The sequence below is a fragment of the Bos indicus genome, chromosome 2 (assembly GCF_029378745.1).
Source record: "Bos indicus isolate NIAB-ARS_2022 breed Sahiwal x Tharparkar chromosome 2, NIAB-ARS_B.indTharparkar_mat_pri_1.0, whole genome shotgun sequence".
Lineage (NCBI taxonomy): Eukaryota > Metazoa > Chordata > Mammalia > Artiodactyla > Bovidae > Bos > Bos indicus.
In genome coordinates, this window is record NC_091761.1 from 90,207,985 (window position 1) to 90,235,693 (window position 27,709).

General features: G+C 38.1%; 1 protein-coding gene across 5 annotated transcripts in view; it reads right to left on the minus strand.

Moving 5' to 3' along the window:
* Nucleotides 1-27,709, minus strand: part of ALS2 (alsin Rho guanine nucleotide exchange factor ALS2) — a 60,945-nt gene that overhangs the window by 4,601 nt on the left and 28,635 nt on the right. For 3 of the 5 annotated variants that reach the window (XM_070770206.1, XM_070770204.1, XM_070770209.1), the window contains 20 exons: nt 26,609-26,791; nt 24,671-24,842; nt 22,399-22,579; nt 20,576-20,641; nt 16,991-17,153; nt 15,416-15,547; nt 14,680-14,808; nt 14,243-14,313; nt 13,788-13,854; nt 13,323-13,525; nt 13,137-13,202; nt 11,996-12,094; nt 11,087-11,251; nt 9,420-9,531; nt 9,105-9,182; nt 6,857-6,990; nt 5,768-5,935; nt 2,044-2,161; nt 977-1,134; nt 13-135 (listed from right to left, as the gene is read on the minus strand). In XM_070770206.1, coding sequence (XP_070626307.1) covers nt 13-135; nt 977-1,134; nt 2,044-2,161; nt 5,768-5,935; nt 6,857-6,990; nt 9,105-9,182; nt 9,420-9,531; nt 11,087-11,251; nt 11,996-12,094; nt 13,137-13,202; nt 13,323-13,525; nt 13,788-13,854; nt 14,243-14,313; nt 14,680-14,808; nt 15,416-15,547; nt 16,991-17,153; nt 20,576-20,641; nt 22,399-22,579; nt 24,671-24,842; nt 26,609-26,791 — 2,588 coding nt within the window. Of the gene's footprint in view, nt 1-12; nt 136-976; nt 1,135-2,043; nt 2,162-5,767; nt 5,936-6,856; nt 6,991-9,104; nt 9,183-9,419; nt 9,532-11,086; nt 11,252-11,995; nt 12,095-13,136; nt 13,203-13,322; nt 13,526-13,787; nt 13,855-14,242; nt 14,314-14,679; nt 14,809-15,415; nt 15,548-16,990; nt 17,154-20,575; nt 20,642-22,295; nt 22,580-24,670; nt 24,843-26,608; nt 26,792-27,709 lie in introns of those variants that run through there. The other 2 variants (XM_070770208.1, XM_070770214.1) reach the window with 2 other exon arrangements.

Below are 27,709 nucleotides of genomic sequence, written 5' to 3' on the forward strand. Positions count from 1 at the left end.
AGCTCTACTCACCCTGGCTCTGGTGATTCAGATCTGGAATCTGACTTTCCAGTGCAGAAGGATTTCCTTTCGGTCGGCAGAGGGGCAGAGAGAGGAATTGTGCTGCCCTCTTCAGGAAGCTCAGGAAATAAGAACCTAAGGAAGAATAAAACAATCATTATACAGTTACACCTCTAGAGTGAATAAAAAGAGTAAAAACACATTTCCATTATTTAATCCACTTAAGGACCAATTAAATCAAACTTCATATCAATTATAAAAGAAAATGCCAATTCCCTTAAGAGTCTTAACTAATGCTTTTTACATAATAAAATTAACAATGTAGCTAATGAGTGTATATGTGCTCAGTCCTGTCCCACTCTTTGCGACCCTATGGACTATAGCCTGCCAGGCTCCTCTGTCCATGGGGTTGTCCAGACAAGAATACTGGAGTAGGCTGCCAATTCCTCCTCCAGGGGATCTGCCCGATCCAGGACTGAACCTGCGTCTCTTGCATCTCCTATACTGGGAGGCAGGCTCTTCACCACTGCACCACCTGGGAAGCCTCACAAAACATAAATGCTCGGGGATGAAACTTCCTATTAGACTTCGTCTTCTCCAGGTGTTAGGTTAGGCTAGGTTTTAGAGACACAACTTTGCCTAGAGATTAACTCCAAATAAGACTCCTATATGTCACACCAAAATTGGTATTAAAAATTTATTTTTAGCTTTCTATTATACTTAATGAGTAAGAAAGACATAAAGGAAATAAGTTACAATGGCTATGAACACAAAGTAAAAATGTGTTTTCACTAATCTACTGAAGGATCTATGGCATAAAACCATTTTCCTGATGAATAATTTCTGCAATAAAGAGGAACATTCATGATTACAGCTTTCCTCGCAAAGCTGTAATCTCTAGATTCAGGGTGAAGCCATCCAAGCATGAGTGTAAACTAGTATTTCCACACCCTGCTGACATGAAAAGCTCTCTCACCTCACCAGCTGGAAAATTCGCTTAAGGTAGGACTTAATCTCCTTCACAGCCTCCTGCAGTAGCCGGCGGTTGGCTCCCACACCCACATATGTCATTCTATACACTGCAACCAGAGTCTCCACGAGCCTGCCCAGCGGGTGCAGAGGAGTGTCGCAGGCCTGAGCAGGAGAGAACCAATGCAGCCAGTCAGTGTGCACCAACAGCGGAAACAATCAGAATAAACAATTTCATAAAGGATAAACAATTTTCAAAGCGCCAAAAGTCTACTTTTTGGACCAGGAATATTTAAATACTTCAACTTCTCTGAAAGCGTTAATTCTACCCAAATTATATGGAGTAGGAATTCTTAATCAAAGAATCCTATTAACATTTTGGAAAAATAGCTTTGGATACTGATATAGAATAACATCATTAAAAGAAAGGTTCTAAGGGAATTCCCTGGCAGTCCGGTGGTTAAGACTCTGCACTTGCACTGCATAGGTTCAATCTCTGGTCAGAGAATTGAGATCCCACATGCCATGTGGCCCAGCCAAAGGAAAAAAGAAAAGAAAGATAACATACCTTAAATGTCAAGAAAAATACATGAAATGTTACCTTGCAGAAAACTGAATAATGAGAGTTGAAACAGTCACTGTTCAGTTCCCTTGATTTCTTCTAATACTCCTTCCTGCAACCCTACATCAATGCCTGTCATACTTTAAACTGTGGTCTGATTTCACAGGATTGGAGAAGGAAGCAAAGACAGCATAACCATGGGGTGAGGGTGGGGTGCCTTCTTTATATAACTTTTAGTTTGTTAATGTTACAAACAGAAAGCCATTTTAAACTCTGACCCTAGATGTCCAGGATCCCCTTGAACATTTACAAAACTTATAAATTTCTACCATCATAATCAGCCAATCTTCAGGTGGAAATGTGTTCTTAGCAGTCAGAGAATTAACAAAAGACATATTAAGAAAGCAAAAACAGGATATGAGTAACAATAAGCTGTGAGTACATATGAATGATATACTGTGTTAGTTGTATCATTAATTAACAAAACCAGTATCGTTCCGATTCTCATTTACCTTTATTAAGTATTTCTTAATGTCATCATATTTCTCCACGGAGAAGGCACCAACATGCTGAGGAATGAATTCCAAACTCTCTAGTGTCTGAGTCTGTGAACGACTTAGTATCTCTGGACTATAAAAAGGGAAAACAAAGCCTATCATATATTTTAAGAAAGCAAGATAATTTTAAGTGCACATGAAGCTCTATTAAGGATGAAATGGAGCAACCATCACAGTGTTCAGACAAATGTACTTATAACTTGTAATTGTCCTATATTAGATTTATATAAGTTATTCAAAATAGCACTTAATGTTACTCCACACAAACCACAATAAATTAATGAAAATGTTGTGCCAATATAAACCCTGGTGTTGAAAAATACTGTTATACTGTTGTAAAATACTGTAATGTAGTATGTGTAATAGCCTGAAGAGAAAACCGGTGACAGACTTGTTAGTGATGATAGAAATGGAATAAAGGGGAGAGGGAGAGCTAAAGAATGAAGGAAAACAAATCAAAGGGCAAAGGGTGAAATGGAAATGAGCTCAAGATGTAAGGGGATAATGCGGACACTATAACACGTGGTGGGGTACGCACACAATGGGTAAAGGGAAGCTTCGGATAAAGAGGTTAAGATAAAACACATACCAGTCATCAACTGAAGTTTTTTGTATTGGCACTCTATCATTAGATTACAATTAATGAGAAATTAGAAACAGTGCACAATTAACGTTGATACTATTTTAATAGTATCAATGAACAAATAAGATCTTTGTGGCAACAATGTGGTTTTACACAAAAGTTCATTCATTCTCACTTCTTGGAAATACCCAACAAAAGTTAACCAAGTTAACCAAGGTTAACTGGAAGACTCAAGTCTCAATGTCTTGGCCCAGGGGCTCTATCAGCGAAGGCTGACCAACTACATCCCATAAGGACACATCCACAGCTTTAATCAATCCTGGGAGTTTCCATTTCTTTCACTGATACAGTAGGAGATAAAAATCATAAACTTCATGAATGAAACACTATAATCAATTCCCACTGATCCCCAATACAAGAAAAAACAAAACCAAATCTTCTTTCTATACTGCAGGGATGAGAAAGTTCTTTAGATTCAAATGCTAATCAGTGCTTGTGGAAGTGACTGGCCAAGTTACATACAGAAATATGAAGAATGGTAGATGGAAAAGAAAAGCAGGAAAAAGAAAAAGGAAGAAAATAAGAAAAAGAAAGAAATGAAAAGTACATCTGTAATTTTTCTTTCAGCACTTCCAAATCATTGTGCCACTTCCTTTTGGCCACCAAGGTTTCTGACAACAAAGATGCAGCCATTTGAACTGAAATTGCCATATACATGCAACGCATAATTCCTCTGTAGCTGCTTTCAAGATTTTTTCTTCCAATTTGAATATGACATGTCTGTGCATGGATATCTGGTTTTTTCTAGGATGAAGTTTGTTCAGCTTCTTGAATGTGCAGGTTTATGTGTTGGGCTTTCACCAAGCTTGGGAGTTTTCAATCACTACTTATTCAAATATTTTCAGCTCTGCAATTTTTCTCGTTTCCTTCTGGGATTCCAAGGACACAAATATTAGACTGTCAGGTCCTTAGAGCTCTGTTCACTTTTTTTTTTCACACTCTGTTGTTCAGCTTAAATAATTTCTATTAGTCTATTTTCAAGTTTACTGACTTCTGCTGTCGTTTCCTATCTGCTACTGAGTCCACACAATGATTTTTAAAATTTTGCTTAATTTTTCATTTCAAAAATTTTGATTTGGTTCTTCTTTATATCCTCTATTTCTTTGCAGGTACTTACAATTTTAACATTTGTTTCAAGGATATTTACAATTGCTCATTTGAATGTTTTTATAATAGCTCCTTTAAAGTTCTTGTCATATAATTCCAAAATCTAGGTTAAGGGGTCATGGATATCTGTTGATTATCTTCCCCTGAATGAGTTGAGATTTTCATGGTTCTTTGATTGCCAAGTAATTCTGGTTTATTTCCTGGACATTTTGAGTATTACGCTATGAGATTCTGGGCCCTGTTTATATCCTATTGAGGATGTTGACATCCAAAACATAGTAAACATAGAACTGAAACTGTTGTCTTTACAAAGACCTGCTTATGAAGCTGGCGCTTGGGTGGCACCTGGGAACCAAACCCCCTATACGAATATGAAGCATTTCCTAACATAGGGTATTGTGGCGCTGCCCGTAAACTGTATTAACTAAGTGATTTACAGTGAACACATGCTTCCTTCCGCGACTGTGGGATTTTGGTAGCTGGTAGGCTTAAGATTGGAGAAGAAAATGGCAGCCCACTCCAGTACTATTGCCTGGAGAATCCCAGGGATGGGGGAGCCTGGTTGGCTTCCATGTATGGGATCGCACAGAGTCGGACACGACTGAAGCAACTAGGCAGCAGCAGCAGGCTTAAGATGCCTATGTGACCAGTCCCCATAAATACCTGGGGCAGTTCATCTCTAATGGGCTTCACTGAGCAGAAATACTGTGTTTGTGTGGCTGCATTTTACTGCCTGGGGGAGAGTGTGCTGTGTGTGACCCCTCAGAGAAGAGGCAGAGCACAGGAAGCTTGCACATGGATTCCTCCAGACTCTGCTTGTGTCTTCTTCCCTTATGACTGGCTGTGGAGCCTTACTGTGTTGCTGGAACAACTCTTACCTGTGAGTACAACTATATGTTGAGTCATATTATGAGTCCCTCTAGTGAATCACTGAATGTGTAGGTGACCTTAGGAGTCTTTCAAACAGCTGGTATTTTTGTTTCTGCTGTCTGTGGGCTGTGGTTCCAGTGTTAGCCCACTTCCCACGGACTATGCAGGCCTGTCTGGGTCTGTTCCGTGAGTACCACTCAAGTGTCAGTCTGGGACCTAGGTGGACTGCTTAGCTAATTAGAATCAAATCCACACATGAACAGGTATGGGGTGAATCCAGGAGTTCATAAACAACTTATCAGGGTTGCTTTCCAAAGTTCCTCTCTCTCCATGACCTCTCCAGCATTTTCTGATTCCCCCTGTAGGTAAGTCTTTCAGCCTGAAATTACCCACTTCCATAAAGTGGTGGGAGGACAGAGAGAGAAGCCAACATAGCAGTAAGATTTGGCCCTGACTCCTGGACCTGATGATCCATCAAGGGAGAAGAAGGCTCCACATCGTAAGAGTCCTGGCTCCTCCAAGCACTCCTGGCTGCTCCAGCTGGTACATCGCTGTCCTGCCACAGAAGTGCCTGTAGGCTGAAGCATGAGAAAGTGGAGAAGGAGAGAGAAAACCCAGTGTTCCTCCTCCACTCTTTCTGAGCTCTAGGAGTCTCTGGCATCTTAAGCCAGAAATAGAGGGGTTTTTCTGGATCCCCACACCACAGTGTGTGCTTCTAGTTTCAAGTTATACTGAGTTCAAGCTGAGGAACATGGAGGTTAAAAAACTTGTAAACTTTCCCTGGTTGGGTGGCACTTTAAAATTCAGGTGTTCTCCCCCAATAATCTGCTGACATGTACTCTTCAGAGCTTTGAACAGCTCACCACGTATTCTGCCTGCATTTTATATTAATAGTTGAGTTCAGTAGAAGACACAGGGAGGCGTGTTTTATCCATCCTTACCCAGAAGTACATCGCTGACTTCTAAATTGTCCTTAAAACCTAAATGTGGAAATCCTTAACCTACTCGCTTTAGGTTTCATCTTCCACCAGACTCTATGCTGGGCAGGCATCCACGCACCTGTCTCTGTGTTGGCGCCGATTGGTGGTCAGGGCCACAGCAATATTGTCCCACGCTTTCCAAACTTCCCCTTGGCCTGGGTTCTCACAGCCGAGCTGATGCCAACATTCATCAAACACGGCTTTCCACTTCTCATCAGCCGGCACCGCCAGGTTTCCAAGCTTCCTGCTAATAAGGTTATGTCAACTTTTTATTGATCACTTATTTTTGTGCAAATATCCTAAGAAACAGAAACTTTCTAGTAATATACGAACTATAAATACTTCTATGACAAAAGCTGCCTAAGTTGATAGTGGCTCTGTTGTCTAAAGACTGAATAAGAAGTGTAAAGGGATGGTTTTTAGCTACTTAGTGTTTATTAGATACTAAAGTGTATGAACTGTTAAGTATGAAGCACATCAGCTTGTCTCCTTTGCTTTCTACATTTCTACAGAATTGATTTTGAAAAACTGATTCCTGCTAAAAATAGAAGTTTCTGTGCCTTGCATATCTCACAATGAGAACTGTAAAATACATTATGCACTGGGTTCTAAAAATACTCCTTAAGAATAAACATGCTACAGAAAGTATATCATGCTCCCATGAAAACAAAGAATCTGAGATGCTATCAAAATAAAAAAACAAAGCAGAAGCTGGAATCAGTAAAGGAAAATAAACGTGCCAAAAACCTAGAGAAAGAACACAATACACTTAGAGACCTTGATTTTCCCCATATATGCAGCGTATACTATTCCATTTATTGTATCTATAGGGCTGATCTTTACTTTTCAAAATCAAGTTGTGCAGGGCTTCCATTTTAAAAGGTTCTCTTTCGATCAATTTGGATACCTGTACCATTAACAGTAAGATTATTCCTGCACACAGAACTTCCATCAGTTTAAACATTTATGCTCTGAGGCTATAATCGAAGATAAGACTATAGATTTAGCTATCTGTAGCAGTTGTCAGTTTACAATTCAGGGTTATACACTACTAACAAAAACAGACTTTAAAAACCTGTTCTGCATTTGAAATATTAACCAGTTTTTACAAAAGCAAGACAACTCAAAACATTCAATAATTAATCCATAATTAATACTCATTACTCACAAAACTTTAGGTCGGTCTTTATCACTCTCATACAGACTAGGCTTGAAGTATGTTCCAGTGATTTTGATCCCAGATCCCCATTCTCCACTAAAATAACCTTCAATGTAATCTCCATTTGGCATAGTCAGTGTTCCCTAGGTAATGGTAGAGAAAATGTGGAATTACAAGAGGTACTTCCAGTCTTAAAAATCAAGGTGGGGGCATTAAAAAAAAAGAAAAAAGAAAAAGCACTACATGGTTGGCATTTTCACTTTTAACTAGCCCCTAATCCTTAAAAAAAAGTATATGTACACGTATGTGCAAAAAGAGTATATGAAAATAACCCATGGGTTAAAGAAAAAGAAATAACAAGAAAAATTGTTAAAATACATTGAGTTGTAAAAAATGAATACACAACTTATCTAAATTGATGCAATGCTACAAAAGCAGTGCTTAGAGGCAAATTTAAAACTGTAAATGTCTATATTATTAAAAAAAAAAAAAAGACCTGAAATCAATAATCTAAAATTCTACCTCACAAAATTAGAAAAAAGCAAACTAAACCCAAAGCAAGAAGATACTAAATATTAGAGTAAAAATCAATGGGAAAGAAAATAAGAGATAAAAAAAACAATGAAACCAAAAGTTGCTTCTTTGAAAAGATACTAAAATTTGACACACATTTAACTGGATTGACTAAGAAACAAAGACCAACACTTAACTAGATTGATCAAGAAAAAGAGAGGACATAAAATTAGAAAATCAACAGAGGATATTAAAATGCAATAAGCTATAAACAAGTAAATTCTTAAAATGTCAAAATATTTGAATATATACATTTCACCAAAGAAGACAGATGAATTGCTAGTAAGTACTTGAAGATATGGTCTATAATGAGATTATTAGTCACTAGGGAAATGTTAATTAAATCCAAGAGGTTTCAGTTCACATCCACTAGAATGACAAAGAGGAAAAAAAGAAAATAAAACGTATTGGCAAAGGTGTGAAGAAATTTGAATCCTTATACATTGACTATAGGAATGTAAAATGATGCAGCCACTGTGGAAAATAGTTTGGCCATTTCTTAACATGTTAAACATCAATTTTCCATAAACCCAGCAACTGTACTACTAGGTATCCACCTGAGAGAAATGAGAACACATGTTCACAGAAGAAGTTTTAAGTGGAAACGGAAAACAGAAACAAACTCAGAGAGACAGAAAACAAACCTGTGGTTTTCAAATGGGAATGGATAGAACATGGACAAATTAGTGGTATGGGATTAACAGACACAAAGTACTATGTACACAGTAGATAAGCAACAAGGATATACTGTGTAGCACAGGGAATTATACCCATTATCTTGCAATAACCTATGCAAAAATACTGAGTAGTCATGGTGTACACCTGAAACTAACACAATATTACAGATCAATCATATTTCAATTTAAAAAAGAAGAAAAGAAGTTGTAGTTAACTTCACTATACACAATAGCCTAAAGTTGAAAACAGTCTGAAGTTGAAAATAATCCAATGCCCATCAACTGGTGAAGGGACAAACAAAATGTGGTTTGGGGATGCTGTTCAGCAATAAAAAAGGAATAAAGTACTGCACATGCCACAATATGTAAAAATCTCACAAACATGCTAAGTGTGAGAAGCCACACAAAAGAAAACCCTTGTTGCATGATTCCAACTACATGAAAGGACCTGAAAGGGCAAATCTATAAAGTTTATCAGAGGTCATCTGGGACTGGAAGGAGAACCAGGGAATGACTATAACCGGGCAGGAGACGCTGATGGAAGTGATCTCAAACTGGATCATGGTAAGAGATCAGTCCTGGGAGTTCACTGGAATGACTGATGTTGAAGCTGAAACTCCAATACTTTGGCCACCTGATGCGAGAGCTGACTCATTGGAAAAGACCCTGATGCTGGGAAAGATTGAGGGCAGGAGGAGAAGGGGACGAAAGAGGATGAGATGGTTGGATTGCATCACCGACTCAATGGACATGGGTTTGGGTGGACTCCAGGAGTTGGTGATGGACAGGGAGGCCTGGCATGCTGCGGTTCATGGGGTCACAAAGAGTCGGACACGAATGAGCGACTGAACTGAACTGAAGTGAATGGTTGTACAACTCTGCATACGTACTAAAAAATCACTAAAATGCACACTTGAAACAGGTAAATTTTATTGGAGGTCAGCTTTTTTAAAGATCAAGAAAAAAATCAGTAAAAGATTATTAAGAGAGAGAAAGAAGTTTCCAACCTTTCCACTGAGGGTCCAGTCATCTGAAAATTCCCCTTCATAGATAGTATCATCTTCAGAAAGTAAAACCCCATTTCCCTATGTGAAGAAAAAAAAACAAAAATCACAACACATAAAACATAGGGCAACTTAGGGTAACACCTAACTTAGGGTATCTGTAGCCACATCCTCCAAAGCCTTACATAATCTTAAAAAAAAAAAGATAAGAAAAATTGTATTAGGGAAGGTGGAACATTAATAAAAAGATGACTTAAAAATTAAGGACTAGGAGTTTAAAAAAGTCAACCGTAACTATATGCAAAACATTCCACTCACCATCATTTTATTAAGATGGAAGTTGCCTTCATAGTATAAACCAAACTGGGTAACTACTACACCATTGCCTTGGCATACATCATCTTGCCACAGTCCCATATACTTCTCCCCTCTGCAGAGAAATAGAAAAAAAAATTAAAAATAGAAATTTAAAAAAAAGAAATGAAATTAAAAAATCAATTATGATAAGGATGAGGTAGGGAAAAAACAATGATCACATGGAAGATACCAAGCATCACCCCTAGGTTAGTATCTGTCCCATTTCATTAATTAAAGTGTTAACGCTATCTCCTCCAACAGGGGAGAATGTGACTGCAAAACACATCCCACTCTGAGCACTGTCCTCTCGGGAACTGGTGGCTCAGATGATAAAGAATCTGCCTCAACTCGGGAGATCTGGGTTCAAACCCTGGGTTGGGAAGATCCCCTGGAGAAGGGAATGGCTACCCACTCCTGTATTCTGGCCTGGAGAATTCCACAGACAGAGGAGCATGGTGGGCTACAGTCCATGGGGTTGCAAAGAGTCAGACACCAACTGAGTGATTAACATACACATACTACCAGACACAGATCTGTATATATTTTCAGGGCTTCCTTGATAATTATAAAATATTAATTAATGCCAGAATTCAACTCAAAACAATGTCACTCAAGAGGTGAACTTAAAGCTATGCACAATTTTTCTTATCCAAAATTTATTGACTCAAATGGGGTTTATCAAAAAAGAAGGCTCATTCTTCTACCTACTCAAACTCAAGAGAAATCTTACTAATCTCCACTAAAAAAATCAAATGAGTACAAATTACCTGTTAAATAACCATGGATTTTAGTAACTACAGCAAAAAATTTTCAATCCCACATTATGACAATAACATGTGTGTGCTAAGTTGCTTCAGTCGTGTCCGACTCTGTGCGACCCTATGGACTACAGCTCACCAGCCTCCTCTGTCCATGGAATTCTCCAGACAAGAATACTGGAGTGGGTTGCTATGCCCTCCTCCAGGGCACGAGATCAAACCCACGTCTCTTACATCTCCTGCACTCGCAGGCAGGTTCTTTACCACCAGCAATACCTGGGAAGCCCCAACAATAACATGAGGGGCAGATTATATATTTAGTCTAAAAGCAAATCAGGCCAAACCAGATACAGAGGCAAAAGAACTATTTTCCTCCCCAAAGTTTAGTTCATTGAATTTAACCAAGTTTGATTCCTGGGTGGCTGGCATGGTAACAAGTCAGAGGCTTGACAGGAACAACTACATAGAAAGGTGTTTAGATACTATTTCATAATCCCAAAAGGGAATTTCCACTGATCTTGCTAACTTTTTATTCCTATTATCTACTGACTGCATTAAAGGTTTCTCTTTGTATAATAGTCAGATTTGGTAGCCCCTTTGAAACATGAAAAGCTTTGTATGGGTAAAGCTTTAAGGAAAATCATACCAATGTTAATTTTTAATGATCCAGATCTTGTACAGAAGTAACCTGTTGTTTGGTTCACAACCGAATGAATAAAATGACACCTGACAACTCTGTTTTCTTATTAAAAATGTTCTCAGTATTGTCCAATTAATACACTTAGCCTTCATAAAATCATCTTTTTTTAGAGACGAACAGGAACCTTATCCTCTCAACTAAACTGTGAGAGAAGAAGCAGAATACTGTACCTCGTGATATCATCAAAGACACCATATCCTGCTTTCTTATCCATTACCCACTGGCCAATGAACATACTGGGAGAAGAGGAAGTCAGCTTGCCGCTTCGCAGGAGACCATGACCATGACGCATATTATCTTGAAAACAGCCTTCAAACACTTCACCAGAGGCATAACTGTGGTTAGAAAGAATGGATAAAGATCACAAGCATACTGAATTCTGATGCTCATTTTTACAAAGTTTAGGAAATTCAAAATTATACTCATGTCTCACTGGTATTTGTTTATTTATATGACTATTTTTCACCATCAAAAATCTCACTTTTGAATGACTGAGTTTAAGAAGTTGAAGATGTTATGGGGGGAATTTTATGCTAACATGGGGGAAAATGTGTCCCTTATGGGAAAATGATAATGAGTGATCTCTGGAAGAATGACAGGTTTTATCCATACTAGAGCTATGCAATAAATATCAGATAAATTCACAAGCAAGAAGGAGATTCTATGAGAAAGTTATGGCTTGCAATGATTTTACAGTTTTAAGAACTAAATAATAAGCTAATATCTTCATCCTGTGATAGATGAGAGGCTGATATTTAAAAGAAGAGTCAACACATTTTCAGTCATTAAGGATAAGTAAAATTTACTGCTTGGAAATAGAAAATTCAGGTTTACATGATTTTTCTTTTAAATTTATTTTTAATTGGAAGATAATGGCTTCACAATATTGTATTGGCTTCTGCCATACAACAATGTAAACCCACCCTAAGTATATATACATGTCCTCCCTCTTGAACCTCTTTCCCACCTCCCACCCCATCCCACTTCTCTAGGTTGTCATAGAGTACTGCTGTGAGCTCCCTGTGTTAAACAGCAACTTCTCATTAGCAATCAGTCAGCAACCTTTCCAATGCTATTACCTATAGACTCCTTGACCACACATTTTTCCTTCTTTCCAATGGCCCACATAATGGTCTTCTTTGTTCAGTGCTTTGTTTGGGATTCTATATTCTCCGTATCTGCCAAGGAAAATAAAAACATTTTAAGATGCATATATGACATACTCACTTTTGGTATGAATATGTTGGTAAATGTAACAGGAACAGAGAAAAGATTTACCTAGAAGAGTAAATGGGTTATTGGTTTACGTGGTTTTCTATTACCTAAGCTATCTGGCAAGTATTAGAGGAATGGGATATCAACATCATTACAGAGTAATTAGGTGTTTTATCCCAAGTCCAATGAAAAACAGGAAATCTGTGTCCTAGGCCTATTTTTGCACCTAATCAGCTGCATCAGCTTGGGTAAGTCTAGGTACCCAGCTCCCTCATCTGTGTAATAAGGCAGGTAAATCAAGAGTATCTCAAGTCTCTTCTCATTCTGAAATTCTATGAAATAGAGATTAAAAGACATCAAAATTATATAAAATTAATTATAAAAATTATAAAAAAATATAAAATTAATTATATTATCACACACACAAAAATCACCTATCCAATTTATATAATAATCTTTTTATATAGTAAAATAAATTAGTTCTCTAACATGAAACAAAACACTTCATTGCCATACATTTATCATGTAAATACATTTATAGTGTTAGAAAACTTGACTTGTTTATATAAAAATAACATCATCTGAATATCATTAAGATAAATACAATTTAGAAGATTTCCCCTTCAACAGATCACAGAAATTAAAGATGAATTAAAATTACTGAAGGGAAAACTTCCTTTGTGTAAAGGGGGCACTTGATCTCAACAGTCTCAACATCAACATTACCCAAGGTTCTCAGTCCTTACAACTGAGAAATGGATAGAAAAAACAGTCCTATGTCAACAGATAGAAGCTGTGTAATTTAAGGTCATCAGCTGTCAAAGCAAATGATTCATTCTAGGTAAAACAAGGCTGCAGCCTGGATTCCTAGCTCTCTTCATGTTCATACCTGTACATAAGTCCTAATCCATTTCCAAAAACATAAAACAAAATTCTACTGTCTTAAAAATAACTGTGAGCACAAAATAATGCACTTTAAGACACTTATGTTCACAATGTCCTTACCCATCTTCCAAGCCATTCCTGAACATGCCAGAATACATCTTTCCATCTGGCCACTTCAAAACCCCTCTGGAAATGCATAAGCAAAGAATGATACATGTCAGTTAAAGTTTCCGATAATCAGTACTTTTTCAGTAGTTAGACTACCATCCTGACTCCAGACATGTATCAAATCATGAACATGCTAACCTGCCATGAGGCTTCCCTGAAAGCCAGCGTCCATCATAGGTTGCGTCCTTTAGGCGAGGATCCTTGTAGAAAGTGTATTTGGCACTGCGTGAAATTGGTGGTTCCTGCCTCTGAATACTGCTGCCACTTCCATAAGGTGGAAGATCAGACATCCCCCTCAAAGCCTGATCCACAGCTTGGCTTATAGCCCGGAGCCACTTTGTCTAAGAGCAAAAAGTACATGCCAGTAAGCTTAAGGCAACAACTCATCAAGCATTGCTTTAAATCTTGATAGCTTTCCTTACTGTGGAAATTTCATCTGACTCCTAACACTCTCTTTATTAAGTAATACTGACTGGCTCTTAAAATTGATTGCTTTATGTTTAAAATTCATTGCAAGCAAGAACAATTTGTATTTCTTCCTCACTACCATAAAAGACAGAAACAGTCAGGCCAAAGATGGAAAGAAAATACCGTAAGACTAACCTTTTCCTGGGGTGTTGATGAAATGAGAGTGAACTGCTCCTCGGGTGTAGTTATCTTTAGGCCATTCCTAAAATGTGCACAAGAATAAAGGCCAGTAGGTAAAACAACCTGTTATTATAACATCAATCCTCAAACATGAAAAGCAACTTGTTTATTTCAAGAGGATGAGAAGTCAATCAGATGTAAATGCAGTCTTGCCCTGGGTTTGGGTCCCATAGTGGGGAAAGGACACAGTTTCTTTGCTCTGGGTTAAACAATGGGGATGTAAGCAGTGGAGAAGCCCTTCCAACACTCATCATGTTGGCTCTTCATGATCTTCCCGCTAGGCCACTTACTATGTGTTGGGATGGTGAGCACTCTTGTACACAACAGCGAGGCTTCTTGAGCTTTTATTTGTCTAAGGAAGCAACCTGGGTAAGTAACACAAGAAGGGAATGTGGTAGGGGGACACTTACACACCACCAGCTTCTTCAGAAAGTGGCTCAGCCCACAGTGTGGCCAAAGGGAAAACATGGTGTGTGGAGAACTGAAACAAAGAATATGGAGACACGTCTGAGAAGGCCGATGTGGGCCCTGAAGTTGCTGCTGCAGAACCCCTTTCAAGTGGTTAAGTCCACCTCAGCCACATCCCCATAACACAGCCAACCCCAGTGGTCTCGCCATGTTTGCAGCTATGGACCCCTTCACATGGCTGACACTCATTTTCAATTTGGAAACTAAAACAGCTCCTGGAAGTCTAGCCTGTGCCACCAAGCAAACTAAACATTCTCTTTCACTCAAGTGTTTCAGTAAAATCACAACAGTTTATAAAATAAACTGATGGTACGATTAATTAAATACTCATAGTACTGCCCCTTCCATGGCCTCTTTTGAGGTGAGGAATCTAACCTACCTGGGCATGGACTAGGGCATCATTAAAGAGAATGAACCAGTTCACAGAAAACCTCCCAGCGTGCTGCAGGGACAGGGCCCGGTTGCTGCTCTCACACAGCAGCCGACGCTCGGGCTTCCGCAAGGAATCCTGGGATTGAAAACAAATACAAAATCAAAGTATCAAAATTATTTTATGCAAAGAGAAAAAGAAAAAAAAATACAAATTACATTTAGGAGAATTTGTTGGTCATAGCTTAGCTTGGTGTTAATAAACTTAAATTCAGATGGGATCCAAACATTTCATAAAAGCAGAGCTCAAAGGAAAATAAAAAAGACAGGAAAGTGGCTCAGTTGGTAAATCTGCCTGCTATGCAGGAAACCCAAGTTCAATTCCAGGGTCAGGAAGATCCCCTAGAGAAGGAAATGGCAACCTACTCCAGTACCCTTGCCTGGAGAATTTCACAGACAGAGGAGCCAGGTAAGCTACAGTCATGGGATTGCAGAGTTGGACATGACTGTGCTACTAACTTTCATTTTCTGGAACAAACAAAAGAAGAGACATATTCAGAAAAGATTCCCAGAGATGAGGGAAGGTGCTGATTCTCAGAATCCCCATGGCTGTGGCCCTTAGATCACCCTTAGAAAAGGGGTCACTATAGCACCATTACCGTAAACAAGTGAGGGGTCAAGAAAATTATGGCAGCTATTACAGCTATGCCTGCTGTCTGTGGGGTAAGACCATTGGCATAGTTTACCGTCATTTTTCCAGGAAAGGTCTTCCAGAAACTCAGTGTGTATTCTGCTTCCTTCCTTTTCCTGCCGAGATGGAGAGCAAGTGACTCATAACAAGAGCTGGAATCCTGCAGCTTCTGGTATTCTGGAGATGTCTAGAGGCCAATAATTAAGAGGGGGGGGGGGTAACGGATATATAACAATAGTCCAGAATTTGTAGACTCATTGTGGTTTAAATAGGTAGTAATAAATTTAGGGAAGGAAGCCAGCCTAAGAAAAGACATGGTACACTATAGGGAACTGAGAAAAAAGAAGACTGTCTCCAGAAAATTCTACCACATACAGTTACACATGTATCACATACAGGTACATATGGAATAGGTGAAGAACTCAAGAGGGAAAAGAAACAAACACTGGCAGTTATCAGTAAGGAGAAAAGCAGAGAACTCAGGATAGGAGAGGAATTATCAATGGTTTTGGTCTCAGGATCCCTCTATTTTGCTTCTGTGGGCTATATCTCTTGATATTTACCATATCGGAAAATAAAGTTTAAAAAATTTTAAATCTTTATTAATTCAAATATAACAATTTTTAATGAAAATTAAAATTTTCAAAACAAAAAATGTTTCATATTAGAAGCAGCACTGTTCCACATTTTTTTAAATCTCTTTATTATGTGAGTTAAAAGATAATGGCCTGATTTTCATATCTGACACTGCATTTAATCTGTTGAGACTGTTTAGTTCAAACAAATGAAGAAAATCTTGCTTTATACAGTTGGAAATACAGCTGAAATTAGATCAGTTTGGGGTAACACCAAAACCAGACAAAAGAAAAGACCTACAAGACCACAATAGGATCAAATATAAAAAGACCACATAAATTCCTAGATCATTCTGAAGACAATATCTGTCCTAAATAAGGACCCCAAGATATAAAAAATTCTAAACTATAAGAAACCCTAGAATCATTATGGTTTCTCTAGAGCCCTTCAGAATGGAAACTAAAACAACACATTTCAGTACAAGTTCAAAAATGACTATCTTAGGACCGGCTTTAATATACACTCATATCCTAGAATGATGCTAATTATCTAGGACTCCACCTAACTAAGTTTATACAGAAAGTGATCTAGTTAACATTTGAGAAAATCCTATAACACTGCTGATTTTTCACAGCATATGTCAAAGTGACCCAAATACCTGGCATTAAGTCTACCATGAATCCAGGCCAGGTGCTAACGCCACACGGCCTTAGAAGGTGTGTCATTATAGGCAGGGTTTTAAACAGCTCTGTTTAACTTGTAACTTGTACTCAGTATGTACTCAAAGTTGGACAACTACTGAATGAGTAGCAAAACTGGGTCTCAGCTTTAGACTGACATAAAATGAATAAAATTAATCTTGTCAAGGCCCTGAAAGAAAATTGAATCCATAGCAAAGAACACAAGATAAACCTACAGTCATACTTTCTTCTTTCATTTCCCTGAAGAAAAATAAATTTAGTGGAGTTCCAGATCTTGGGGTAGAATAATTCAAACAAAAAACTATGATCCTTGGCGTCCCAAGTGTCCACAAGAGATACATATGTGAGCTTACCACTTCAAAACAAGTAGCAAGTTTTAGCAAAACTTTTGCATAACTATGAAGCCGTCTGATTGGCAAGAAAAACAGAGTATTCAAAATTTCCATCAACTGGGTGTTTTCCTCATCCACTTCTGATAAATCTTGCAACAGTTCCTGGTTTTTATTTAGGAAATCACTGAAGGTAGAGACAAAAAGGGATTCAGTTAATCATTTTGATATTGACAATATGCATGATATAAATAGAAGTATTTCACCACCTACTACTTTCTTCAAAATGTACATTTTTAGGTGCTATGAGAGAAAGTAACAGATGATTAATACAATGAAATAAACATGATATAATTAAAACAATTTCCCTGCCTATAAATATGGGATTTTTGAGTATGAAAAGTAGTAAATGGTAGCAACAGTAACACTGTAATAGATATGGTGCATCACAGCCTTGTGCCTAAAGTTCTAGGAAATCAATCATACATCCCACAGTTACAGGGAATAACTGGAGACAAGCTGACACAGTTACCTGTTAATTTCCAAGTAGGAAGTCACAGCAATAAATGGAAAAACCAACTGTTCTAAACACTTGTGCTAAACACAAATACTGGAAGAAAAACAAAGTTCTTTGCTCTAACAAAATTGGCATGGAATACTAAATACTGCTAATTTCTTTTTTTTCAATTTGTGATCATCTAATAAGCGTTTATTACAAAGGCGTATTAAAAGGTGGCCAGTACTACAATTAACAGCGAATAGTAAAGCAAATTGTATGTGTGGATTTTAATGCTGAGATCACTGAAAAAACATTTCAAACTGAAACTAATATTTACTTTTTATATTCAATTATGAAGTTAAGTCACTCAGTCGTGTCCAACTTTTTGCGACCCCACGGACTATATATAGTCCATGGAATTCTCCAGGTCAGAATACTTGAGTGGGTAGCCTTTCCTTTCTCCAGGGGATCTTCGCAACCCAGGGATCAAACCCAGGTCTCCTGCATTGCAGGCAGATTCTTTACCAGCTGAGCCACAAGAGAAGCCCATGTGTGTGCTCAGTTGCTCAGTCGTTTCCAACTCTTTGTGGCCCCATGGGCTGTAACCCGCCAGGCTCCTCTGTCCATGGAATTTTCCAGGCAAGAATACTAGAGCGGGTTGCCATTTCCTATTCCAGGGGATCTTCCCGATCCCGAGATCAAACCCACATCTTCTGAGTCTTCTGTATTGGCAGGAGGACTTTTTTTTATCACTAGCGGCTTCCCAGGCGGCTTCCCAGGTGGCGCTAGTGATAAAAAAATCCTCCTGCCAATATTGTAGACTCAAAGATGTAGGTTTGATCTGGGGATCAGGAAGATCCCCTGGAATAGGAAATGGCAACCCAGTCTAGTATTCTTGCCTGGAAAATTCCATGGACAGAGGACCCTGGCGGGTTACAGCCCATGGGGCCACAAAGAGTTGGAAACGACTGAGCAACTGAGCACACACAATATAAGTTCATGATTAAAATTTTACTGCAAATTTTAAGGCTGGTCAGTAACCATTGAGATTATCCACACCACACTAAAACACTTAAAAGATCTGTAAAGAAGTAAGAGGGCTTCCTTTGTGGCTCAGCTGGTAAACAATCTGCCTGCAATGCAGAAGACCTGGGTTCTATTCCTGGGTTGGGAAGATCCACTGGAGAAGGGAAAGGCAGCTCAGACGGTAAAGCGTCTGCCTACAATGCGGGAGGCCTGGGTTCGATCCCTGAGTTGGGAAGATCCCCTGGAGAAGGAAATGGCAACCCACTCCACTACCCTTGCCTGGAAAATCTCATGGACAGAGGAGACTGGTAGGCTACAGTCCATGGGGTCACAAAGAGTCGGACACGACTGAGTGACTTCACTTTCACCCACTCCAATATTCTGGCCTGGAGAATTGCATGGACTGTATAGTCCATGAGTTGGTGGAACAGAATAATAATCATTATCTGCCACTTAATGAACAATAATTATGTGCCAAGTACTGCCCTCACTGCTTTGTAAGCACGATACTATAACTTTTAGCTACAAGGCTTCAAAAACAAAACAATGTCACACAAGGCTATAAAACAAAAATGAGTAATTTTAGAATCCCTTAGAGAACTATGGAATAAAGAGATGTTTAACTCAGAAATTATAAAACATTATCTTGGAAAGATGGAAAAATATGTAATAATTTCCAGGAACCCGTAAGTTCAATGGCACAAACTGGACTGCTATACAATGTAATTAAGAGATCTTGGAGAGTGTGCTGCAGGGAACATGGCCCAGATTTTTGTTTATATTTGGCTTGTTGGATGGTCCTACTTACTCCTCCATGTTCTGCTGGGGAAACTCTCTTAACCTTACATAAGTATTCTGCTTTGACCAGCTCCTGAGAGATGGAGGTGGTACATGCTGAACACATAATCCCTCTGTCCACATTTCTGCTGGATGCCCAGTACTGGACCAAGAATATTCCAACTCTCGTGAACCTTATTATTTTTCTGAACTCACTGAAGTACTTGCCTATAAATCTTCCCAAAAGGAGCCCTAGTATGCGCTCAGAAAACCTGAACTACTCTGTTTAGCATATTTTCTCTTGGGAGTCTTTAATCCAATAGTGGCAATATTGCTCTTTCTTTATACGGTTAGGTTTGTACTTGTCACCCAAAAAATAAATACATTAAAGGTAGAAACAACCCAAGTGTCCGTCAACAGATGAATAGACAATCAAAATGTGGTATATTCCTAAAATGGAATATTATTCAGACACACAATGAGATGAAATTTTGATATATGGTATCACATGGATGGACTTTGAAAAATCATGCTTAAGGAGATAAGCCAGACACAGAAAGACAACTACTGTATGATTCCACTTATGTGAGGTACCTAGAGCAGGGAAATTGAGAAAGACAGGAAATAGAATAGAGGTTACCAGGGGCTGGTGGAGGAGGGGAAGTCATTTTTAATGGGTACAGAATTTTTGTTGGGGATGATAAAAAGTTTGGTGTGTAGACAGTGGCTTGTACAACACGTGAATGTACCTGATGCCACAGAAATTGTACCCTTAGGAATGGTTAAAATGATAAATATTATGTATATTTTACTACAATATTAAAAAAAAAAAAAAAACCTTTATGAAGATCAAACTACCAGGCTAGTCTGAGGTGAATGTCTAAGTGATAAACCAGCTGAGTGAGGAAAACGTGGGCAGGGTCACTACCTGCCTGTGGGCCCACTAGTATGTTCTAGAGATTCTCAAATGGTTCTTTTTAAATGAATATCTTAAAATTCTGATCTTGTAAACAGAAGTATAAAAAGAAGTTATTACTGCCTTTAACTATGTAAAACCATGGGATTCATGGACCATCACTTCGGAAAGGCTGCCCAAATCCAAATTTAACATCTGCTGCCATAGCTCAGAGTCACCCAGAGTTCATTAATTGCTTTCTACCCATCCAGGCTCTAGCAAGAGGCTTTCACTTACGTTATTGTGAACTCAACTCTTAAATACTAGCTCTTCCTAGGCACTCAAAAACACAGGCTGCTATAAAACATGTTCTTTGGTTGTTAGAATAACTGGAAACTATGCATTTGCTTACATGGCAGGTTTAGCAAGAAGCTGGAATCCTCCCATAACCAGGAAATTTGTAATAGATGTGCAATACCTTGAGCAAAAAAGAAAACACACAGATATTAGTGTAAAAGTAAATTTGCTCTTCAGAGTTTTGAACAAGCATCTGGAATAAACACTTCTTGGTATCTCATGAGTGAGTTTCACTTCAGAACTTTGTGATGTTAATAATCATGAACTACGTAGGGCATATTATGTGATCATCACAACAATCAGGAGTAAAAGGCCATTTTCGTAAAGATGTTAATAGGAATTTTTAAAAAAACACTTTAAGCTGTGCAGAAGATGCTAGAAGTATCTTTATTAGGTATGTTTTACTTTGGTAATTTAACCAATGTGAGAAAATACGATTTAAGTTATTGGATTTTAAAAAAATTTTCTCTAATCTTCACTTTAAGTCTTCCAATTAAGTCTTCAGAAATAAACAATAGGGAAGGTAAGAATATATGTTTAAAAGAGCTTAAGCGAAAAAGTGTTAGAAAGTGTTGGTAAAGTACTGATCTACAGTTAGAGGAAGTCGTGACATACTGCTTCGCACCACGTACATTTCTTCCACACTCCTGGGCCGGCAAATAAAATCAACTGACTTTGACAAAGACGACAAATTCCTGCTAAAAACACCCCAAGGTACTGAACACTTAAAAATAGTTACAATGGTAAATTTTATGTGTATTTTACCACAATTATAAATAATTTTTAAAATTCATACACAAATCAAGTTTTTTACCTGCCCAGTATATAGGAATACATTTTAAAAACCCAAGGAATCAAAATAAAAGCATTTCCAAGCATAAGTCCTAAAGTATTACAGCAGAAAAAGAGAAATACACATGAGATCTATACAAGTCAAAACAAAAAATTTATACCAATAAAAGCTAAAACCTTCACACATACAAAAATCTAGTTTAAAAAAGTAAATTCATATCAAATTATGCTACTTTTTATGTCCGAAAGAAGATGAGTTAAAAGACTCTAACAAGGGTAATTCCTCCCAGACAACAGCCAACAGCTTCAAATATACTCAGTTTTGCTTAGAACTAAAATCACATAATCCATCTGCACATTTATGCCTAAGTCTATAAGGAAATACACTAAGATTATTAACAATGGCTGTTTCTGATAGTAGGATTATGAGTGACTTTAAAATCAATATTTCAGATCAATAGCATAACCTAATACACATTAAAGTAACACTTAAATTATGCCTCACATCACAATGCCAAAATGAAAATGAAAAAGGCAAAAGAAAAAGTGAGAAATACTGACTATTTCAAATACACTTGGGATATTTTACTTGAAAAACATGAAAAGAACCTTGGATCACTATCCTAGGTTTTATTACAATAAGATCTTTATTTTTAAACCCTCCTTTACACAACAGTGAAAAGCAGGCATTGGAAGAGCTCCATATTTACAATCATTAGTTGATCTTAAAATAATCTGTTTACTTATTTCTTCAAATTTTAGTATAATTTATTTAAGTACAAAATTGTTCTCTAAAGAGCCATCTTTATTATAGTACATTTTGTAAATTAAGAATACTATCATTCTGCTAGAATGCAGAAGGAAATTTGAGAATGCATTATTTCTTTTTAAAATTTTCCCCTCTTAGAGCAAACTAAAATTGTAGTGACATGGAGCTATATAGTTGTCTTAAGATCAAAGCACTGCTTTGCAATTTCTATTACCTTATAGAACTCTCCCTAATCTAGTCTCTTCTGATTAAGGAGCTGTTCTCCTTGGCAGAATAACCCTGCAGAGACTGAACATGACACGGGACTGGATACTTGCTCTGTATAACTATCCAAGAAGAGACTTGCATGCTTCAGGATGACCAAACTCCTGGCTTCCTTTATCCCCTGAAGGAAGCTGCTCAGTGAGGTTCCATGCTGACCAATTAGGTAACACAGCTTGCTGAATCGGCTTGCCACTTCCTGCAACAGCTGGACTGTATTTGCAGTGCCCAGATTTTCTGGAACAAAACGATGATGATGATGACATAACCTAAAGACTCATTATATAAATACTTTCTTATGATCAAGATTATGAATTTTCCTTTACTAAAAATTCTTAACATGTTGAAATGGACTCTCAACTATGGAACCCAAATAATTTATGGAACCCAAATAATCACAGTGGTTAAAATGCAGAGATCAGTGTCCAGTCATTTCAAGAACTTGTTAAAAACACATTCATGGGACCCCTATAGATTCTGACTCAGCAGCCAGAGTTTAGACACCAGGATGGATATTTTTTTAAAGCACTTTCCAGGTAATTCCGAAGACCAGCCAATATTTGATAACCACTGTGCAAATCCAACTCTCTTCTCATCTTGAAGTCATCTAAGGCCAAGGGAAAGGAAGTGAAATATCTACCTTTACACAACTGGTTAGTAACAGCCAGGAATTAAACTCACTTCTATAGCTATACCTTTGTCAACATTTCCCACTTTTACACTGACTTCAGCTCTGCTTGCCCCCTGGATAAGCCCTGTCCTTCCATGCAAAGAAAAAGATTCCAAAAAGATTGCCTTTGATCAGGATTAAGTCTAAGACTGATTTAGACTGCCTCGGTTACTCTTAACTTTATAAAGGACATCAGGAGATTACTACTTTTTCCCAGTCCAAAATACCCAATTTGTAGGACTTCTAAGAAGTAAGGCTGATGAGCAGACCACATGAAACCAATATAGAAATCAGGAATCAGAACAGGAAAAGAGTAGGTTTCACTTTCTTTTCAGAGCAATCCAGGAAGCCTCCAGCTTGGACTGCTTCCTATCTCTTGCCAAAGTTCTAGGAAGCTGGGCCCACCCACTGGAGGAGTATTTATAGAACAGGAACTCTACAACATTTAAAAAAGCAAAACATGTTAAAAACAAAAACAAATGCTGACTGTCTCCAGCTTATATAGGGACTGAATTCAGAAAGACTGTAAGTTAGTTGTTTGAAAAATAGATGTTTTCCCATTAAAAACAATGGACTGACCTACACAAGCCAGTCACCCTAATGTGGAAAAGTGATGCATGAACAGGGCACAATTTAAGTACTAGAGTACTGGTCTGAATTCTGTGGCCTCACAGGGGGTCGAGTTCAGGTGAATGAAAGAGAAAAAAGGTCCTTTCCATTTTCTGAGAGTAGGGTCAAACCTACAAAAGCTTTTGACTAGGGGAAGTTAATCTTTAATAGCCCACCCACCCATCTCCATTCTGCATTCCTTTATAACCTCCTGGAGATCCCAGTATTGTATTTCTGGACAGTAGCACCCCACTGAGAACCACTGTAATCTATTTTCTCCATATTATCTCCTTACCTTCAATCCCTGTTGTCACTGATTACAGCTAAGGGATAAGATTTAATCAATTTCTGCTAACGTGGGGGGTAAGATCCTTAACATTCTTACAGTTATTCACATTTTGAGATATTACTTGTAAATCCAAATGAAGTTCTACTTGATAAAATTCTAAGAAGCAGAACAAAGAAAATGAAAATTTGGAGTAGTATATAAGCTATCTTGGGGCTTGCCTGGTGGCCTAGATGGTAAAGAATCTGCCTGCAATGCAGGAGACCGGGTTTGACCTCTGGGACCAGAAGATCCCCTGGAGAAGTGAATGGCAACCCATTCCAGTATTCTTGCCTGGAGAATTCCACGGACAGAGGAGTCCAGCGGGTACACGGGGGTCTCAAAGAGTCGGACATGACTGAGTGACTAATACTTTCACTTTACACTTTTAGGGTATCTTAGAACTAGTGCAGCTAGAAGTGTTGTTTAGAAGTCTGACTCCTAGGATCAACTTTTCCACAGTTGCTCTGCTTCTCTGCCATGGATCTTATGAAAGCTCCATGTTCTACTTCCATAAGTAACAGGACCTCTGCGGGTGCCAGGACAGCGGAGCTAGGCTACCAGCAAAGAGGAAATGGCTTGTAAGCTGTTGACCATCTGGGCACAAAAGAAGAGACTGGAAAGAAAGGAGCAGAGTACAACTCAAACAAAAAGTTTTCTTTATTTGTGATATAGGAAGAAGAGGTAAAACAAGACTCCTGATAACTGACTGGCTGGTACTTACCTAAACCAAGAAGAGGCCTGAGAATCTGGGACTTGATATCACTTAGTTTTGAATAGAAGCGTCTTTCAGTAGTAGCCAACTCATGGAGACTGGCAATATATCCCATAATGTTTTTGTCCACCAAGGCTAGATAACTGTCTTTTCCTGCTGTCACTCTGCTTATATACCCAAGCTAAAACAGGAGAAGAAAGAGATTAAAAATAAAATCTAATTTACTAGCAGTAATTTGGGTACTGAAGTTAGTTCATAACAGCTGGTGAGAGCCAAAAGCTAACTACGCAGGAATTCTGCAGCAAGTTGGTTATTAAATCATTAATAGTTTGAAAGTGGCAATAGTGAATTTACTAAAAAAAAAAAAAAAAAAAAGCCTGGAAAACATTACAAATCAGAGCTTTTGAGTTTACTTTTTAGGGCTGGTTTACCAGTATACTGTTGTTATATACATATAACACAATCTATATAACTATAAACATCTATAGTATTATTTATTGCCACAATACCTTTTATTTCACTTTACACAGAGTTAGAACCATAAATACTCTAAATATACAAAGATCCAAATGATACAAATACATGTCTCAGGACTTCTTTTTGCATGAAACAGATGAGAGCAGAGACCATCTCTATGCTGTATGTCAAAATATCAAGGATCTAGGAGCTATATTTTAAAAGCACAACAGATATATGGCAAAACCAATACAATATTGTAAAGTAATTAGCCTCCAATTAAAATAAATAAATTTATATTAAAAAAATAGATACGCAACAAGCAAAAAAAAAAAGTACAACAGAAAGAGATTTTCTTTAAAAGTGGACTTTGTCATTTATTCATGATAGCAGTGAACAAAAACATTTGATGTCTTTGTCACATATCCCTATTAAACTAGGCAACCAAGCTGCAGGCTCAATACACTATTAAGAGCCCATGGTAACTAAAGACACAGATTGAGCCTCATCGCTTTCATCAGCCCATTTTATCCTTTACCTGGACTGTGGAATCTTTAATGAGGAATGTGGAGTCAGGGCCAAGAACTACAAAGAGTCAATTAGTATGTCTGGAATAACAGGCTATATACAGGTCAAGAGTCAAATCTTGGCCAGTGTTACCTTTAACAAGAAAGATCTTGCCCTTATTACGCATTTAGCCAGAAAAACAAAGGATTAAAAAAAAAAAAAACAATCCATAGGATATATTATTCAGTAAGAATAAAAAACCCAGAATGCACAAGCTTTGAAGGTTAATTTCCTTGCAATGTGTGAGGAAAAAGAAAACTAGAAACAGACCAATGGTATTAAGTTTAAGAAAAAGAGGTAAGCAGTAAGAAAGCAAATAAATTCAGATCAACAACGGAAAAATAAGTTAACAGTAGTAAACAAAAGAAAAAGCTAAGAGAAGAGGGGAAGCGATGGAAAACAGTATGGTTGGTGGCCTGTCAGGTCTGCCACGAGCCCATCTCAGGCCCCTGCAATTTTCACTTTCTACTAACAGTTAAAAATTTGTTATTCAATTTCTATTCTGATTCATTTCTGAGGACTCCATTAACACAGTCAGAAAACTTTGCTGTGAAATAAATATTTTTAACATTCCTATGTGAGGGTGTTACATCAACAATCATTTATAAAAGCATTTACTTCAACAAATATTTATGAAATATACATAAATATAGCTATAAATGAGAGAGCCTAAAATCCCTACTCTAATGAATTTTACAGTTAAGGAGGACAGACAATAAACAAAATAAGTAAACTCTATAGAGGGTGAGATGATGACATGCACTGTGGAGAGAAATAAGGCAGGAAAAGGAGATGAGGAGTGAAGGGGGATGGGAAGCAGCTTGCAATTTTAAATATATTAGTCAGGGACACTTAATAACAGGCATACATACAAACAGCAACAGTGTTACGGGATGTGGGCCTTAGGATCTAATTCCTGTTCACCTTACTACAGGAGAGGAGGACTGGCATCTTAGTACCACTGTGATTCTCTGGAAGGTTGTCACCTTCTGTCGGGTCCAGCCGGCCACTATAACATAACCCAGGCTGGAAGTCTTCGGTATCCACTAAAAACAGGGAATAATCCTGGCCTGCAGCCACACTCCAGACTCCATTTTCACTGTTCACCTGCAGTGACAGGAAGACATGTCTGTCTGATATGAAGTAATCAGATGCAACTCCAAGTCCACGATAACTAGAATGTTAGGTTACCTGAACAAGTGAAATAAAAGTCACGTCTCAGAGGGCAAAACTCACCCAGAAACATACCCAATCAACTGCGGAACAGATGCAGCAGTGAAAAGGAACCCTGTTCAGCCAGTAAATGTAGAACTGGATTGTTAAGTCGCCAGTCCAGGTTCGATGCACGATACTGGATGCTTGGGGCTGGTACATTGGGACGACCCAGAGGGATGGTATGGGGAGGGAGGAGGGAGGAGGGTTCAGGATGGGGAACACATGTATTATCTGTGGCGGATTCATTTCGATATTTGCCAAAACCAATACAATATTGTAAAGTTTAAAAATAAAATAAAATTTAAAAAAAAACTGAAAAATTGGAATTCAAAAAGAAAAAAACTACACATTTGATATTTTAATTGTTATTTTTGGAAGCTGTCATAGGACTTAGCCTGTACTATAATCAAAGACCCAAAAACTTCTAGAGCCCTATTCTACAGCTAGGACACACCTTTGTCCATTCATATTCTGCTATGTACACAAAAATCAATGTAAAAAGAAAACCTAACTAGGCTAAATTCCATTCTGGCCAACTAAACCCATGAGTGCGAGAATTGCTTTCTGACTTGGAACTCACTAATTCTCACATGATTTCACTGTGTCCCAGGATGTTGCAACAGGCAGAAACCCCCAGAAGCCCATCTACAAGGATCCCCTAGACCAATGGTGCTCAACAAGAAGCTTTTGCAGCAGCAGCAGCAATCATCTAGGAACACATGAGAAATGCAAACTCAGGCCACAGAGCCACTGAGGGGAGGTACTGGGCAGTCGGCTTTGACAAGCTCTTCAGGTGTTTCTGATATATGC